We start from the raw sequence: 17,352 nt of genomic DNA on the forward strand, positions 1-17,352 counted from the left end.
TTCTCTTACATGTTACACAATTATGTATAAATATTTATAAAGTTAACATATTTTGTTGGGTAATGCTTGTTCTTTGGAAACTTCAGGGCTTCATTAATGCAAACTGAGGCAGCAAGAATCCGTTTTAGCTGCCATCCCCACTTCAGGGCTGATTCACACCAGTGGCTGAGAAAATCAGACTTTTACAGTTTCTTCTTGGCTGTGTGTCCTCAGGCACTGAGGGATTTGGTGGACAATTAGATATATCCTGGTGAAATGACCTGTTGAGGGTTGTTAACTGATAACATGGCTTTGGCCTGACGGTTGAGTGACAGCTGATGTGCTCAGAGCCCTTCAGCTGCTGGGAGCTGCAGCAGGGAATGCTGATTTCCCTGCCCTGCTCACTCCCACTGCTGTGGAATTGTGCTGCTTCATGCTCAGCTGCCTAGAACTGCTGGAGCTTTAGTTTATTTAGATGTAACACTCTTTCTCCCTACTCTTGCGCTTTCCATAACTTTTTTTTTGCTTTTAAATAAGTTTCCTTGGAAAATCAACAGGAAACGTTGGGAATTAATATTGAAAAATTCGATTCTGTGTTATTGCCATAATAAAAAGGGGAAGAAAGAAGACATGAAATTACTCATGTAGCTCAGCTTTTAAAAAGGAGGTTTCCCTTGAATAAGCCATCTTTACAGGATTGATCAGTAATTGTATTAAGGGATTGAAACAGAAGCTCTTTGTCCTTGTTTTTGCTCTACCAAAAACAGTAACACAGCCTATAAAAGTTTGTTTAGTCAGTTCTTAGAGTGTTTTGTGCCAAAAAAGATTTACCTGTTTCAGTTAGAGCCATAATTGCCTATTTATCAACTACTGAAACAATTATCTTTCCAAAATGTTTCTTGGAAATAGTCGGGAAATAAGATTACTTGAGTTGATTAGGCCTTTCAATGCATAACTTACTGCTCACAATTTTCACAAACTTGAAAAACTTTTTTTCAAGTGCTTTAAGCTAAGGTAAGTCTGACCCTTTCTTAACCATTACAGCATTCTACCAATGGAAACAAAATATGTGGTGTTTTGTGCACCTTATGCAGTTTATGGCTAATACTGGAGTGAAGCCTGTTGTGTTCATTGTTTCGTGTTTATAAAATTCCAACACCCCGTACAAGGTTAATTCTGTGCAGATTTGTCGTGATGATAACGTGCAATGGGGAAGCCTTGATAATATTTATGATGTTTTATCAGGCTTTCCCTAAGTAAAGCAGCTGCTAAGTGGGTCTCTCTCTCACTGGTGGAACTCTAGACTAACCTGGACTCTCACTGATCACTGGAGGCTTTGGATTGTATGATTTCTTACCTGTGAAAGAGTTTGCTCCAAAAGCAGATGCAAAAAAAATATTTCAAATAACTGTTCCCTGAAGTGTGGGAAGAGCCAGAAATTTCATATATGTATTTGTGGTATCATTGGAGTATGTTGATATCTGTTCTAACTTTTTACACCTGTTCCCTACATAAACCACCTTGGAGATAGATGTCCAAATAGTTGCTGCCAGAATCACACCATTTCTTCAAGTTTGGAATTTTGGAGCTCAGATGTCAAGTATTATATGTGATCTCACGTAATCATAACTTCATTAGAAAACTTCCAAAGTAGTTAATTAAAGGCAGCTTTTGGAAGGACTTGAAAAATCTTGGAACGGAATTCAGAGAGCAACAAAAAAGTTTTAAGTTTGAAACAATTGCCAATTAATTGAATATTCATTTCAACACTGACTTACATTGTGTATCTGTATTGTTTGAAAAGAAGCCTCAAGGTATTTGATTTTATTATTAAGCACACATCTGTAACTTGTTTTTAGAAAATCCTAATTGAAAATTTTAAAACTAATGGCTTATATTGAAAGAAATGTTGAATAAATGTATTTAAAGAAAATATATGGTGATTTGTGGGGTAGGAGGGTTTTTAGAAGATGTGTAGCTTGTGATGCCGTGTTTATAATTTTTAAGTATGTGGATTTAGTTTTAATCACATTGTTAATCATAGTTTATTGTTAATTAAAATTAATAGCTAGCAGAAAAACAACTGACACTTTCTTGATGTCTGGAGCTATTTTTTCAAATGGCATGCATCACACTAATAACCTTTTGAAGTCATGTGCTTACAGTGATATATAGACCATGAAATACTGTCACCATAAAGTATTTTTCTTGAGCTATCATGTCATCAAACTGTGTCAGAGTAGAGATTTGATATACAACTCTTAACTTCTTTAAATCCTGAGCCCTGAACTCCCTCAGCACGGGGACTCTTGGCTTGCCCAGCACAGAATCTGCAGCTGCCATTCCAAGAACTGGCTCTTCCCAGCAGGTGGAGCTGATGTTCTGCAGAAACACAAAATAACTTGGAGGAACTTTCTTTTTGGTGCCTCATTGTACTTCTTTTATCCCAAATACTACTTTTGCATTTTCTTGACGATTTTTCTGGGTCAGCTGCAATCAGAGGATGCAGTTTTTTCGAGCATCTATGTTTAATTTTTCTTGAGGGTTCTCCACTGGTTTCATCCAGCTGGGATTTCCCCTTGTGTTTTCAAAGTCCTTGGAGCTGTACTGCAGGAGGAAGAAGAAAGGTGTACACTAATGCTTTAGAATGTGTGGGTTTATTTGCAAGAAAAAGGTGAATTTATTACAAACAAATTTTTTCTTTCAAGTTTTCTGGTCAAACTAATTTCTAGAATGAAGCAAAAACTAAAGAACCAAAAAAACTAAAGAATCTTGGTACCAAGATGCTGTCTCCAAACATACCTACACTATTCAAATGTCTAAATGTTGTCAAATCACAGTTTATTTTATAAAGTGAAATGATTATTCTCCTTGGTTGATGAAGGGTATAACTCCTAGATCAGACTGTAGGAATGAATTTGATCCTTTTTATAAAGTGCTTGAAGGGTTGCCAGAGGTGAGAACAGCTAGACCAGCAGAACACATGGAAAGGGAAGCACAACCAGACCAATGGTAAAAAAAAACCAGCAGGGAGGGGTGTTAGGGAGAAATCAGAAGTAAACACCTGAGTTTGGGGTTGTTCCTTTTATGCTCTTCCATGGAATGTTTTTCCAAGGGCCAAACTTAAGGCTGTTCTCTTACCCAACTTTCAACTCAACATCCGTTTCTCTTCCACTTGTGTTCTGTAAGTGGAGATGACCAGACATAAAGTAAATAGAATTAATCACTTTGAAACCACTTGAAATATTCTTCATCAGCTCCTTGACCCGTAGGGATGCACGAAGTGAAGAGTGCTCTTTCACACAAGCTGTGATGCTGTCCTGCTGCTGCCCTTAATGGACCATCAGTGGATGTTGCTCTGAGCTCTCTTTCCTGTTAAAGCTGGGTTTCATTTGTTTTTGCAAGGGTGGAGTACAGAGAATCTTTTAATATTGGGATAAAGAAGTTTCCAACCAAGCCTTACAGCCATGACTGTTCTTTTTGAAGTACTGGAGAAAGCAGAATTTATGGTTCAAGGACTGGTCAGGGCCAGCCTAAAGACCAAAGAAAGTCAGATGAGAAGAATTGAATAAGAAAATACCTGTTTACCCTCTCTCAAAAAAAACCCCTAAAATCCAATCCTGCCTCAACGCCCCCCCAAAAAAACCCAAAAAGCAACACCAACCAACCAAAAAAAAACCCACCACCAAAAAACCCTCAACAAACCCCCAAACTTCCATGCCACCAAACAAAATAACATCCAAAACCCCTCAAAACCAAACCACAACAAAAAAGTAACCCAGCCCCAAGTCAAACAAACAAACAAACAAAAAAGACTTCGGGAAGTAAGAGATGGAAAAAAGACTGCAGTGTCTTCTACACTGTGGTTAATAGAGGGATAGTCTTCCTCTCAGTCCAGTGTGTGTTAGGAGAATAAAATACAATATATTCCATAGAAATGGACTTCTGGATGGCTTTTTTCCTACCCTGACGCTTACTGAGAGATGCAGTTTTACATATCAGTGGCCTCTTCATCCTTTTCCTCTTCTTGACAGCTGTTTTTCAGAGCTTATAATTTCATTATACCCACATGAAACGTGCATGAGAGTTTGTACTGTAACATGACCAGTAAGATGACATGGAGACACTGCAGAAGAAATAGGGGCTGTTGGGTTTTTTCAGGTATCTTCCCTTATAATGAATGTTGTGATGGAAAAGGAGGAAATGCACCTTCTCAAAGCTCAGTACAAAGCTGTTTCTCAGTTTACACAACTACACTGCCCTCAAACAGACATATTTTAAGGTATCTGCATGAAGTGCAATGTCTGATGTCTCACTGGGAGCCTGAATAAAATGAAGGAGTTGAGCCTCTGATCCCTGGGCTGAAGATTAGCACCAAAATCAAAGAAACATCTACCTTTTGCTATCTCAGAGTATGCTGAATATACTCTTGAACTTTGCAGTGAGGTGTAAATATAAAATAGAAGAACACAGTTTTAATTTGTGTATCTTTAATGCATATGATTTGTTTTAACCATTTTTTTTTTTAGCTACAGTTCCTGGCTATTTTGAAGACATGATTTTTTTCCCCCTAATATTATTTCTCTTGATTGTGGTTTGCTAAGACTTGATGCATAAGCATGTCAAATTAATTTTAATAAGAGTCTCATACTATCCAGTTTTCCCTGATACTGTAATAAAAGATGAGATATACAGGGGTTTTTCTATTTTTATTTTTAAAGAAAAAATTAAACCACAGAAAATAGGTTTATTTGTATCTGTTGCTTACCTTAAAAGATGTAGCAAAAATATGATGTTAATTCTAAAGCAGCTAAACTAAAACTAGCCCATCCCACTGAGCTGCACCAAATCTGGGTGTCTTGCCTGAGAACATTATATGTATAAAGTAACAGCTTAAGAATCTGGCCCATCGTGTCTCTTCCCAAGCCATGCTGTGATTCATTATAATTTTATATCATCGTCCAGTTGGATGCCAATGGGAGGCTGCAGATTTTTACCCTCTTAAATAATCTTGTTTACTGTGTGAGATACAACTTTTACTTTGCTACAAATGTGTGCTGAAAGGATAAGATAATAATTTTTGTACCTCTCCCAGATCCAGAGGTCCCCCAGGGTCCTCTTTAAGTAAAAGGAATTAGTAGAAAAAAGTAGAGGAAAAAAGGGTAAATCAGCTGATACCTGACTGAGAGTTGGGATGTGCTGCTCAAACCCCACACAGGTTTGGGAGGTGGCTGAACTTGGCATTTTGGAGAAGGTCAGCTATGAAAGAAATTGCTGCTCAGTATCTCTGTGTTATCTGTTATCACACGGGGCAGGGAGTGGGCAGGAAAAACACTAAGAAAGGAACTGCACCAATTTTTCCAAATTTATCTACATGTGCTGTTTGGTCACTGTATCCCATTAAACCTTTGATTAAAAGCTCTTTTGTGTGGATGTCTGTGCTGAAGAAATTATTTCATGTTTTTTTCTTTTACTACTAGCTTTTTTTTAATTTTTATTTGATGGAGTTTCTCATAAAGCAGGTTTCCAGCCCTCTGCTAACTTTTGCAAATATCCTGTTATTTTTCTCCATTTGAAACCCTCAGACCATAAAATCTGAGTATTTTCTCACAGACATCTGATGCAGTGCAGCCGTTGTTGTCTTCTTGGGGATCTCTTAGAAATACCCAAGGATTGCATTCCTTTTTTCTGTTTTCATTTCATGAGAAGGTCCACATGAACGAAGGAGGAAAACCTGCCATGTTCTCAGTACATGTACATGTTCTCAATTCCATCCTCACAGGGTGTTCTCTCAAGAAACAAAGTTTGTTCCCACAGGTGGGATTTGCAGAGTTGCCTGGATGAAAACAAACCAGCTCCGTTGTGGTGCCAGTCTGGTGTTCTGGCTGGGGAAGTGTTCCCTGAGTTATTTGCCCCTCCATCACCCTCTGTGATCTGGAAGCTTCCTCTGCAATTATTTTAGATTTCAGATCATTACTTATTTTCCTCCCCCTCTTTATTCCTCTTATTTTTTTCTGCCTGCAGATTTTATCAGTAATTATTTTTTTTCTCCTGGTCATTGTTCAATAATGTCATGCTTAAGAAATAAACCCTGCTGGAATACATTAGAAACATATCTTCCCAATGACAATTTCCTGTTTATAGCTGCATCTGGAGACTAATGTAACTAACTTAACTAATACTCTCTCTCTGTTGCTTCATTTGCTTAAATATACTGGCATACAAAATTCAGATGCTTTGTCTGCTTTGAGAAGCTGCATTTTTTGTAAAATCCATATTGATCATGAATAACTTCATCTCACGTGAAATCTCAAGTTCTTGAACTTGATTTGTGCCTTTTGGGAGTGGAGACGTGGTAGGGTCAGTTTGTTTACCCTTTTTTTAGAATTGGCACAGAACTGCCTTCTGGAACTTCCTCAGTGTTGTAAGTCTTCTTGACTACTTGGAGCAAGCTTTGGCCAGCTGTTCTAAAACTTGTGCAAGTTATTCACATCACTTATTTTAAAAAAGTTTTCACGTTGTAGCTGTTGTTCAGGAGCAGTGAGATGATTACCATTGGAAAATCATGCATTCCATCATCATTCTCAATACATACCATGGCTATAACTCAGTAAAGTCAAATATTTATGCCCCCTCTTCATTCCTGCACAGAAGTACTTGTACTTGGCTTGATAATAAAGGGACATCTCCAAAAATCAGGATTCACTCAAGCTCAAGGCTGTTCTAATTTAAGTTTTATATTCATCTTGGAGAAAAAAAAATCCATGCTAATAAAACATTGATTGGCCTATCTTTTTTTCCTATTTTTTAAAAGGATGAACTTAAGTAAACAAGAAATTTGCATTATAAAATTTAAGTCAGATTTTTTGGGGTGGAGGGTTAACTAAAGAAAAAATTTTTATCAAAGAAAATTATTTTTTTCCTGTAGTACATTTGAATTGTCCTATAAAGTCAAGAAATATTGTTGGCCAAGATGTTGTAAACTAGCAATTGTGTTTTTAAATTTTATTTTCTATGTAGATTTAAAAAAAAAATGAAAATATGCATTTGGGATGACCCACCTTAATTCAAAGAAGGGGATTAAAGTGTATTAAGAGTTTACATATTCAAGACGTGGGCTTAAAGATAAATAGGAGGACAGGAAAAGGATGTGTTGCTAATATACATGAAGTGAGGCAGAACTAAAAGTTTTGTTGGATTTGCTTGACTTTCGAGTAGTTGGGTTTCATAAAATATTTGCCCAATGACTGTAGCAGTCCTAGGTGTTGAAATGCAAAATGGATGTTTAGATTTAAGAGTTGGTTTTGAGAATGGCACAGAGTGGTTTAGGTGGGGGTTGTTGTTTGGGGGTTTTGTGGAGGTGAAGGGCATTGTCTGTTTTACCAGGTGTGTCATACCTATCAGCTGTTGTGAATCATTAATCAGTAAATAAACTGTCTGGATAGGACATGTAAAACAGGTTCATGTTGTGCTTTTAGAATAGTTCTCAAAACTAGCTAATAATTTGCATCAACAAAACTGCCTCTAAGGAAACTGAGACAACAGGGATGGAGACAGTCATACTCTGTGAAACAGGACACTACTGAAAGATTTTCCAAGTACCAGTTGCAATAGGAACAGAGCAAAAACCCAAACCTTCAATTAATCAAATGAATAACGAATTTTAATCAGAGTTTTTAAGTATTTGTGGGACAAGGTAATTCAGGCTTGCATCTTGCAGGTCTAACCCTTCTGAAGATAGGGCAGCACCCTTGGTGACACCCTGGACTCTTTATGCCACTAAAAGTCATTGTCCACACTGACTTCTTGTACTGATGGTGAATTATGCTCTCAGTTATTCTTGAGTGGGACCATTGAGGACAATGTGTTCAAACATAAAGCTCTGAAGCAAAATCCAGCTCCTCTGGCCCTCAGTGAATCATCATCCTTATTTATACATTTGAAAATACCATTCCAGGCTGTCAAAGACCTGAGAGGGAAAAGGCTGGTAACAGAACAGAATATGGAGCAATTCCATATATTTGCTGTGAAAGTTACCCAAATTCAGGGCAATTCTTAACTGCTATGCAGGAACAAGTTTTAGACTCTCTGCTGATTTTATATGCACTGTTCATGAGAGAAAGATAAGTCCAACCTAACAGCTAGAAGAGAAGATATAAAAGGATGGAAAATGTGTTGAATAGGACACATTACCCAACCCTGTGATACAAAGTGTTGTCTAGTCATCATGAAGTGGACTGCTGGTAGATTAATTCTGGGAATAAAATAGAAGAGATCAAGTACTTCTTAGGTGTTGACAGCAGTAGTGCTTTCAAATTGACCCTGTTGAAAAGAACTGATTTCCTTAAAGGATCATCCAGGAAGTCCCCCCTCCATGTGCGTGAACAGAAGTGAGTGTGGAAATAGTGGGGTGTGGAAAACACAACAGTGACAAACTGAAAGGGTTCATGTTTCTACTGGTCTCGTAGAAATCTCAGGCAAAAGCTTAAAACAAGCACATAAACAGCAAATGGAAGTTTCAAGAGAACATGCTAAGTAATTTTAAAATACTTTTTCTTGAATGATGGGAGTATTCAGCAGTCAGGTCTGCTGTTCTGTGCCCAGCTGAGACTTTGGGGTTGGTTGGTGTTGTTTGTAAGAAGCTTTCTGAAGAAGGAAGGAAACAACTTCAGGTGGCAGGAGTTGAGAGGAAATGAGAATTAATAAAAAAAAATAAACCCAATGTTAATGTGATTGCTGCTGTGTTTTTCATCTTCTAGTTTGCAAGACATATCAAGAAATCTGAAGGCCAAAAGACGCCCAAAGTTGAATTACAAATCTCAATCTATGGTGTAAAAATCCTAGATCCTAAAACAAAGGTAAGAAACTTAGGTGTGTTTTTCGTGCTAAACTAGCAACTATTGATTTCACTGTTTCCAATGTTTTTATTTTTTATATATTTTAAAGTATTATAATGAAAGATATTCTGTTGATGGAAAAAAAATCTTTTAAAATAACATTTTTTGTTGCAACGTGTTTCCAGGAAGGTACAACTGATAGTCCTGAATGTAGACTATACCTAATATGGTATTTAATCCTTTCACAGCAGAACTTCTAAATTTTGAGGAAGATGAAAACAGTGTGGTGAATAAATGTTAACACCACACATGATAAACCCATTTCCAACTCGTCACTGTCGTGTAGCTGCCACGTGTAGGTGTTTGCAGGTGAATGAGGAGACAGTTTGTTTGCAGTTACTCATTCTTCGTGCTGCTGCTTTGGCAGTGCACCTCTCTTTCTGTTACCTGTTCTTTTTTTTTCTTATTTTCTCGTGATCTTACTTTTTTTTATTGTACCCCCTCCTTCCTAGAGTGCCTGTGTTTCTCAGGTGTGTTGCTATAAGCGCTACTGTAGACTTTTCCTGCCTTTTCAGCAGTGAAATCCATTTTCTATTCCTTTGTTTTCTCTGGTATTTTGGAAGGGGTTACACAAAATCATCACAGAATCAGAGAATGGCTCGTGTTGGAAGGGACCTTAAGCCCATCTCGTTCCAAACCCCTGCCATGGGCAGGGACACCTCCCAGTAGCCCAGGGTGCCTCATCCAGGGGTTGGAGGGGGATGGAGCAATAAAGCATCCTCCTCACAAACTTCAAAGAGGAATGAGGAGATAAATATAAACAAGCTGAAAAGTATTTGTTCAATAGTCAGCAATTCTTAACACCTGCATGTTCTTAAATCTTTTATACGTATGCTGAATGTCGAATTTGAATGAACCTTTTGTTACTGCTTCTTAATTCTGGAGGAATTGCTGTATTCAGACAGGAGGACAGGATTTTCTCCAAAGGCTGTTGCTGCTTGCAACCCATTTGCACCTCAGACTCTTGATGCAACCACAATTCAACATAACAGTTCACACATAAGCAGAGCAGCCAAGAAATATTGATGTCAGGTTTAGTTGCAGCTTTTACCTCTTCCTCATACCATCAGGCAGAAAGGGGTATTAAACCCCATATCCTGGCAGCAACTGCTTTAAAATAACAGTTTTAAATGCCAAAATATGTTAGTGTTCCTAACTGCTCCTGCAGAGATTAACAGAAAGCTGTGGGATAGATGTTCCTGGGAGAGTAGGAACATTCTAATCTCTTAGCAATGCTGTTATTACAACTCCACTAGTAATCAACTGTGAGTAGTCTTTTTAGCTCCCCCACTTTGTTGCTGAAAGCTACATGTAAGTATAAATTTGAATCAAGTTTTCCTTCTTTTTGCACAATTGATAGGTGCTTTAGGAAATTACTTGAATTCCATGTTATCACTAATTAGAATAACTTTTTGGGCTGTGTTGTGGAAACAAATCTCTTTGGTATTGTTACAGAGGAATATTGGTTTATATTCACATGATGACTTAACTGCAGTAGAAACAAGAGACCTGATCATGTATCAGGACCTGGCTCTATACATGGCACTCAAAAAAGGGAGGATTACAGAAAAGTGATTCTATGTTTAAATGAGATAATACAGTTATATGGATTTGTAAACCCAACAGTGTCAGGAGAAGCCTGTATTATTCTTTGTGAGTGTTCAAGAGCTATGGGAGAAGGAGGTTAAATAAGAGAGATTTGGGACATGGGAGAAGTAGAATACACAGAAGAAGAGCTAAGAACATTTTCTCTGAAGACTGAGAAAATGAACTCGGTTGGGGAGGGGAGAAAGATTGCCCACGTGGTGCATTTTTTGGCTACATAATTGTGTGCTGAGGGGACGTGCCTTTGTTTATGAGCTTACAGCAATCTGGGAACCCCAGGGCTGCACAGAGGCTTTCTTTATTTTTTTTTAAGAGATAATAGCTCACATCTAAACGACATATTTTCCTTTAAAGCAAATGCTTCTTTCCCATGTAATAAGCCAAATAAAATAAAATACCAAGAAGAGACTTGGTGAAGAAAAACAACAAAAAAAATGGTTGAGATAGTTTATTTCAGTCTTTTCAAGCTTTCTCATCTGAAGAGCATCGCCACCACTTTTTAAACAGCTTGAACTTGCTTTATAATGGAAAACGAAATATAATAGCAAAAATATACAAATAATAATGTTTAAAAGCTGCTTATCTTGCACCCCAAGTAAGAAATTATTTAGATGTGAAATTTATTTCTCTGTGCCCCTGTATTTGGGTAGCGAAGTCATTTTATTTCTGTTTTCTATATTTTAGGAAGCAAGGTAAGGACTCATTTCAGCAAAATCACTTTAACAAACCTTGGGAGATGATGAAATCTGAATATGGTGTGCACCTGGAAAAAGAACAGATTATTTTACATAATCAGGCTCTAAATAAATTGCACAGGGACACAAGGCAACAGTAAAACCAATTTTCTAGCACAGAAATTACTGTCCAAATAAACGCTTCCAGACAAATTCTGTCCAAATAAAAACTTCCTGTTTACATTCAGTACAAATACGAGCATTTTTTAGGAGATGAGTTTGCTAACTTCTGTTATACTTTAAGTCCATTTTCAGGCACTCTCATGTACAGTGAGAGACATTTAAAACTGTCACTGCAGCTCGCTCACATTTAGGTACCTGAACAGAGATTTATTTTGTGCTTTTATTTCTTTTATCCTAAGCATGTGTAGTAATATCTGAAAACTTAAATTTCTGTTTATTTGCAGGAGGTCCAGCACAACTGCCAGCTGCATAGGATATCGTTTTGTGCTGATGATAAAACCGACAAGAGAATATTTACTTTCATATGCAAAGACTCGGAATCCAATAAGCACCTGTGCTATGTATTTGACAGTGAAAAGTGTGTAAGTATGCAAGATGCTTTGCAAGGCCTCAGGTGGCTGTTCTGGTGATTGGCCTGCCTTGAAACAAAGCAGGAATGGTTCATGAAATAAAGGCACACAACCTACCTTGTCACTGGGGCACATCAGCTGAATTTTTCATGTTCACGTGGTGTCTTGAGACTCAGATGCATTGATTTAAAGAAGAGTGTCTTTCTTCCATGACCTGAGGTGGTTTTCTGGTACAATTGTTCTTACCACTCAGCTCAGCATCCTGGGAGAAGCATCTGCAATGCTCTTGGAGAACAGGCTCCATCCCACCAAGCTAGAAATGTTTGCACGGCTGTTTTAGGGAGATTGCTGCAACCCTGTGGCTGAGATACCCTTTCAGGATTTTCTGCTGGCATATCTGTCTCAATTTTTCGGGGTGATTTTTTGTTGTTGGTTTTTGTGTGGTTTTGTTTTGTTTATTTTTTAAAAAAACCCCAAGGTTCTCTCTTCTCTGCCCACCACATCTCTCAAAGTTGTTGATCCCGGGACGCACAACAAGAAAATTCATTGCACCAACTACTGAAATGCTCTTGTGGCTGAGACAGAGCAGGGCAGCTGTTCAAAAATGTGCAATAGCAAAAAAAAAAAAAATAAAAAAAATAATACTTTAGGACAGGAAATGAAGAAAATGGTGTCTAGCTGAAACAGGGTCACCCTGGAAGGAAGTGATTAACAACTAAACCCAACTGAATCAACACTGAAAATGGATGGTTTAGTAATCTCAAGTTTCTTTCTTTTGTTTTATTCCGAAGTAGCTGAGATACCCTACAAATGAAATTATATTTTTTAGAAAAAGTTACACATTCCTTTTTCCTTATATGCAATTATGTAGCATTATGTGTTGCTTCACAGTGTTTCTGATTATTTTATTGTTCACCTGCATTGCTCCAGTACCTTCAGTAGGTATCATTCAGAATTGCTAGACACACCTGTTCATTTCTCCTAATTTCTCCTCAGATTTCTACCCTGCCCCTTTTTCTCACATTCCAGTGATTTTCAATTGCCCTCAAAGTCTCTGTGCACTAACACCATTTTTATGAGTATTTAATGACTAATGAATTGTTTTTTCTTCTCTTCTACCTCATATTTCACTGACCTTTTTTTCTCTGTTTCACTGTTTGTGCATTAGTACTCTCAAATTCCAGAGGATCCCAGCTCAGTTTATACTTTTCATTTCATCCCACCTTCATCCCTCTGAGAAGTTAGGATTATATAAAAGGCTGGGAGCATCATCTTCTGTACCATTTTTGTACATCCAACCCTTTGAGTTCTTCCAGGTAGCAAAGGAAAACTACTCTTTGAGGAGAATGCTCTACTTTCACAAGTAGCAGCCAATTTCAGGTTTTAATTTCAATAAAGAAGAGGAATTTCTTATTTAGCTTTAACCAGACTAGTGTTTTTTCTGATATTTTATTTTTTTTCCCTGGTGGAATTGTTTAAAACAAATTAAAAATTTCTTGCTTACTGTGTTTACTTTCTTTACTAAAGTTCTAAGGCAAAAGATGTAGCCATATGTTCACTTTTTATTGATCCTGCCATAAGTCAGCATTTTTTTCTGAAACCTTGGTGTGCTCCATCAGCTTCTTGTACACTTATTTTACCTCCATTAGTTTTGAAGTGGATATTCTGCATTGACTGTATTAACGTGTGATAACATGTTATGTAAATCAGCATAGAACTAGTAAATTATTATATTTTGCACATAAAAACACAAATTCTCTTTGATTGGATTTTTGTAGTTGGAAATAGTTGTGCAGATAAACACACCTCCCTACAGTGTGCTGAGTAAGATTTATAATGTTTGTAAAAATAAGTGTTCAATTCCAATTTAAAATCAAGAAGGATCAAAACATCCATTAACATGAAAACATTGTTCCATTAAAATCAAAGAATTTATTTAATGATTGAACAGGCTGCATTTGCTGCAGAAATCATCAGAAAAAGACACACTGCAGGATGCCATCTGTATTTATGAAGGCTTAATTTACATTTATGTCCAGTTCCCCTTCTTTATCCAGAGTATTTTTGTTGCTTTCATAGCATTTTGTCAAGGTATTTTGTTGAAGTGTTTTACTTGCTCCCTTCTAGTGTTGACTTCATTATGTTTTGAGTAAACCCTTTGAATATGGTACGTGGTGTGATGTATTTTGTGCTCATCTGAAATGAAAGTTACTATGTCAAATATTCTCACCGTACTAATTGCAATCTTATGTTTTATGTGAAGGCAGAGGAGATAACCTTAACAATTGGTCAAGCATTTGACTTAGCTTATAGGAAATTTCTGGAATCCGGAGGAAAAGACGTTGAAACAAGGAAACAAATTGCAGGTTTACAGAAAAGGGTAAGTTCTGAACTAGGTTATTTTGAAGAGATAACAGAACATGCTGCTGTATTTGTGTTACCTGCTGTATATGAAAGCAGAATTTCCAGCATTATTCTCAGATTGCTAAGAATTGCAGCAGGTGCCAAAAAAAGAAAACTGAAAAAAAACCCCTTGATAACTATTAAACAGTATTTTATGTTTTACTGTCCTGCAAGGACATTAAAGAGAAAAGCAAAGTTGAAATCTGGAGGATACTGAAGTGTAATTATTTTTTGTGGTTAGATAACTAGTTAAACCTTGCTTCTAAATCAGCAGATCTCATATGAAACTTGTGTTCATGGATGCTGTTGTTGAAATGAATGACTGCCCCAATAACCACTTGCTTTGTAGATTCAAGAATTAGAAACGGAAAATGCCGAACTGAAAAATAAAGTTCAAGATTTGGAAAACCAGTTAAGAATAACACAAGTACATGCATCTCCAGTAAGTACCTGACATAAATCTCGTATCTGAAGTTGCTCTAAATTTATAATCCCTTTATGATCATTATTATCATCCCTGCTGTTTCCAGTGATTCCACTAACACACAGTGATCGTGTAACAGATTTATTGAAATGCAGTGTTGTACTAACAGTGAGATTGTGACAAGCCAACAAAAGTGCAAATTGCAGTCTCTCAAATTGTGGTTCTTTAATCCCCTTGTCATACCTATTTGTTGCTGCCTCAAGACAGTAAATACTCTTTCAAGTAGATGTGTAAACATTCCAGCTGAGGATGAAAAACTGTTGTGCACTGACAGGATCTGGCACAGGAGTATTTTTAAGTGACTGACTGGGACAGTTCTTTATATCTAGGCAGGACCTCTAAAAATGCAGGTTGCATTGCAGACAGATTCTGTCGACTCCCCTCTTCTGGCAAGTGTGTTCTATCTGTACAGTATTAAGCAGCTGTGAAAATAAATAAAATTTCTTGATGTGTGCATAGTAAAATCTTAGAAGAAGATGACCTGCTTTTAAGCTGTCCATTTTGACTGCCTCGTTCCTGCCCTGAACATGCATCATTTCGCTTTAAATGGACGTTTACAAATTTGGGCAATGTAAAAATATGTTTGTAATGGTGATGACAGTTTTTCAGTAGTGTCTGTGCTCTCCTTTGATGTTGATTAGATGGTAGTTCTCATGAGGAACTGCCATTTCATTTTACTGAAATCTATTTAGAGGGGAGAGCACCATAAATCATAAATACTGTGTAACTACCACAGTGAAAGTTTTAAATTATGGATGCCTTCTCACTTATGAAGCATTCAGTGATAGGCAATCAATTTTAATGCTAGATTTAATATCAGTGCAGTCAATTCTTTAATTTTTTATTTTCCACAATTGGAATTATAGTTGGTTTTATTTATGAGTATAATAACTAAATGGATATTTGAATTCAATTAAACAGGCTCTCAAGTCCATTGCAATAGGTGCATTTCCTTTCATTTGAATTAATTAAGAGCTTAGTAATTTCATTTAGAAAAATAAAGAAAATATCCTGTCATTAGTGATTTATTATATCTTTTAAAACAATGATGTCTCAGTCCTTATTAAAGAGTTAAGATCTTAATTTGTAAATTTGCCAACCATTTGGAAATTCTCTCCCTAGATATTGTTTTATTGTTAATGACTATTGGGACAATGAATATGCATACTGCTTAAATAGCAGTTGTGCTACAGCAAAATTATGGAATATTGATAATTATTGATTTTAAGGAATTCATTTCAATAAATCACTACCAGCTGCTAGTTTACACATTAATTTTATTGCTTTGTTTACTCCTTAATCTTTAAAATGAAAACAAAAAAAAACATTTCCTGTCACAAATTTCTGAGTTTCTTCATGATTAGAATTGCAGTCAGAGCCTGTTTAATATCTGCACCAATTCTGACATGAATTAGATTTGTGTAAATGGGTGAATATTAGAACAGGATGCCCAGGGGTTGGAGCTCTCTGTACTCTTGGGGATGCTCAAAACTTCCCTGAACATGGTCCTCAGCAACCTGAGCTGATTGAATCCTGCTGCAAGGGAACTGCAGTGCAGGGAAAAGGATGGAAAATACATTTAAGACAGTTGAAGTCCACTGAAAGAATCATCACAGTGCCTGGAACAGCAGTGGATGTGATGTGATGTGATGAGACCTTTCTCTTCTTCTACTGTGTGAGCAACAAATAGGTATGAAAGAAGAAAATTCCGAACAATTCATAAGACAACTGGTTGCCTGCTATAGTTTGCAATTCATTTTATGTGCTTTTCATTCAAATCAACTGTAATTTCAAACACGACTCTGAAAATCTCGAATCCTGCTAGGAAAAAAAGTGGAAGTGGTGCAAAAAATATTTTCCTTTATGTCCACATAATTTTTGTAATGAAAAACGTCACTTTACCTTTAAAAGAAATAATAAGTTGGGTTTTCTTTTGAATTTAATCTTGAAACATACAAATACCATGTTGTTAAAAATTTCTGTGCTGCTGCTCTATGTTTAAAAAACAGAAAGCAGCAGATCTCTATTGTGATCACTTTGTCAGAATACACCTCTCAAATCTGCAGATAGTATTTTCTGAAATAAAATAGTTTAAATGAAGCAGAATATCTAACATGGAGAGCAATACCTTATCTGAGTCCCTTCCTAAGCACTTTGGGTTGGATGGGGAGAGTTTGCTTCCCTGCAGATCATCTTGGTATGAGGTGCTATGAACATAACATCATAATTCTCGTGATTCAAACCAGATTTATGAAACTGTAGGTTTTAAGCTTTCTTACAGCTCTCATATCTACACTGTTGAATTACACAGGGATGCCAGTGCCACACAGGAGCTTTCTGAAGCTGTTTTTAGATGTAACAAGCAATTTATTTATATTTAACTAATTTGTTACAGCCAGAGCTCCTTATCTGTCAGTCCAGTCTGACGCTGTTCCGTGTGCTGAAGTCCAGGGAAGGGATTGTTCAGTAACCAGTGGAAGGTTTAAGGCCTGATATTTGGTACTTAATATGATAAAAAGACCACGTACCTTAAACTGGCATGATAGCACTTTGTAAAGAAACATCTATCTTCAAGAACCAGCTGCAGATAACCACCATAAAGCTGCCTCTGTTTCTCCTTAAACAGTACCTTGGATTTTCATATCTTTTGCTTTCCTTTTTGTATTTGGTCCTTTGCATGCTGTTTGTGCTTTCTCAACATTCACCAGATGTGCTGA

At 36.8% G+C, this 17,352-nt stretch overlaps 1 protein-coding gene across 5 annotated transcripts in view; it reads left to right on the plus strand.

Annotated features, from left to right (window-relative positions):
- Positions 1-17,352, plus strand: part of GULP1 (GULP PTB domain containing engulfment adaptor 1) — a 78,423-nt gene that overhangs the window by 33,942 nt on the left and 27,129 nt on the right. For all 5 annotated transcript variants that reach the window (XM_018071837.1, XM_018071836.1, XM_018071840.1 and 2 more), the window contains exons 4-7: positions 8,739-8,837; positions 11,623-11,760; positions 14,012-14,128; positions 14,501-14,593. In XM_018071837.1, the coding sequence (XP_017927326.1) occupies positions 8,739-8,837; positions 11,623-11,760; positions 14,012-14,128; positions 14,501-14,593 (447 nt within the window). The remainder of the gene's footprint in view (positions 1-8,738; positions 8,838-11,622; positions 11,761-14,011; positions 14,129-14,500; positions 14,594-17,352) is intronic.

This window comes from Manacus vitellinus, unplaced genomic scaffold (genome assembly GCF_001715985.3).
Source record: "Manacus vitellinus isolate BGI_N305 unplaced genomic scaffold, ASM171598v3 scaffold_20_pilon, whole genome shotgun sequence".
NCBI classification, from domain to species: Eukaryota; Metazoa; Chordata; class Aves; order Passeriformes; family Pipridae; genus Manacus; species Manacus vitellinus.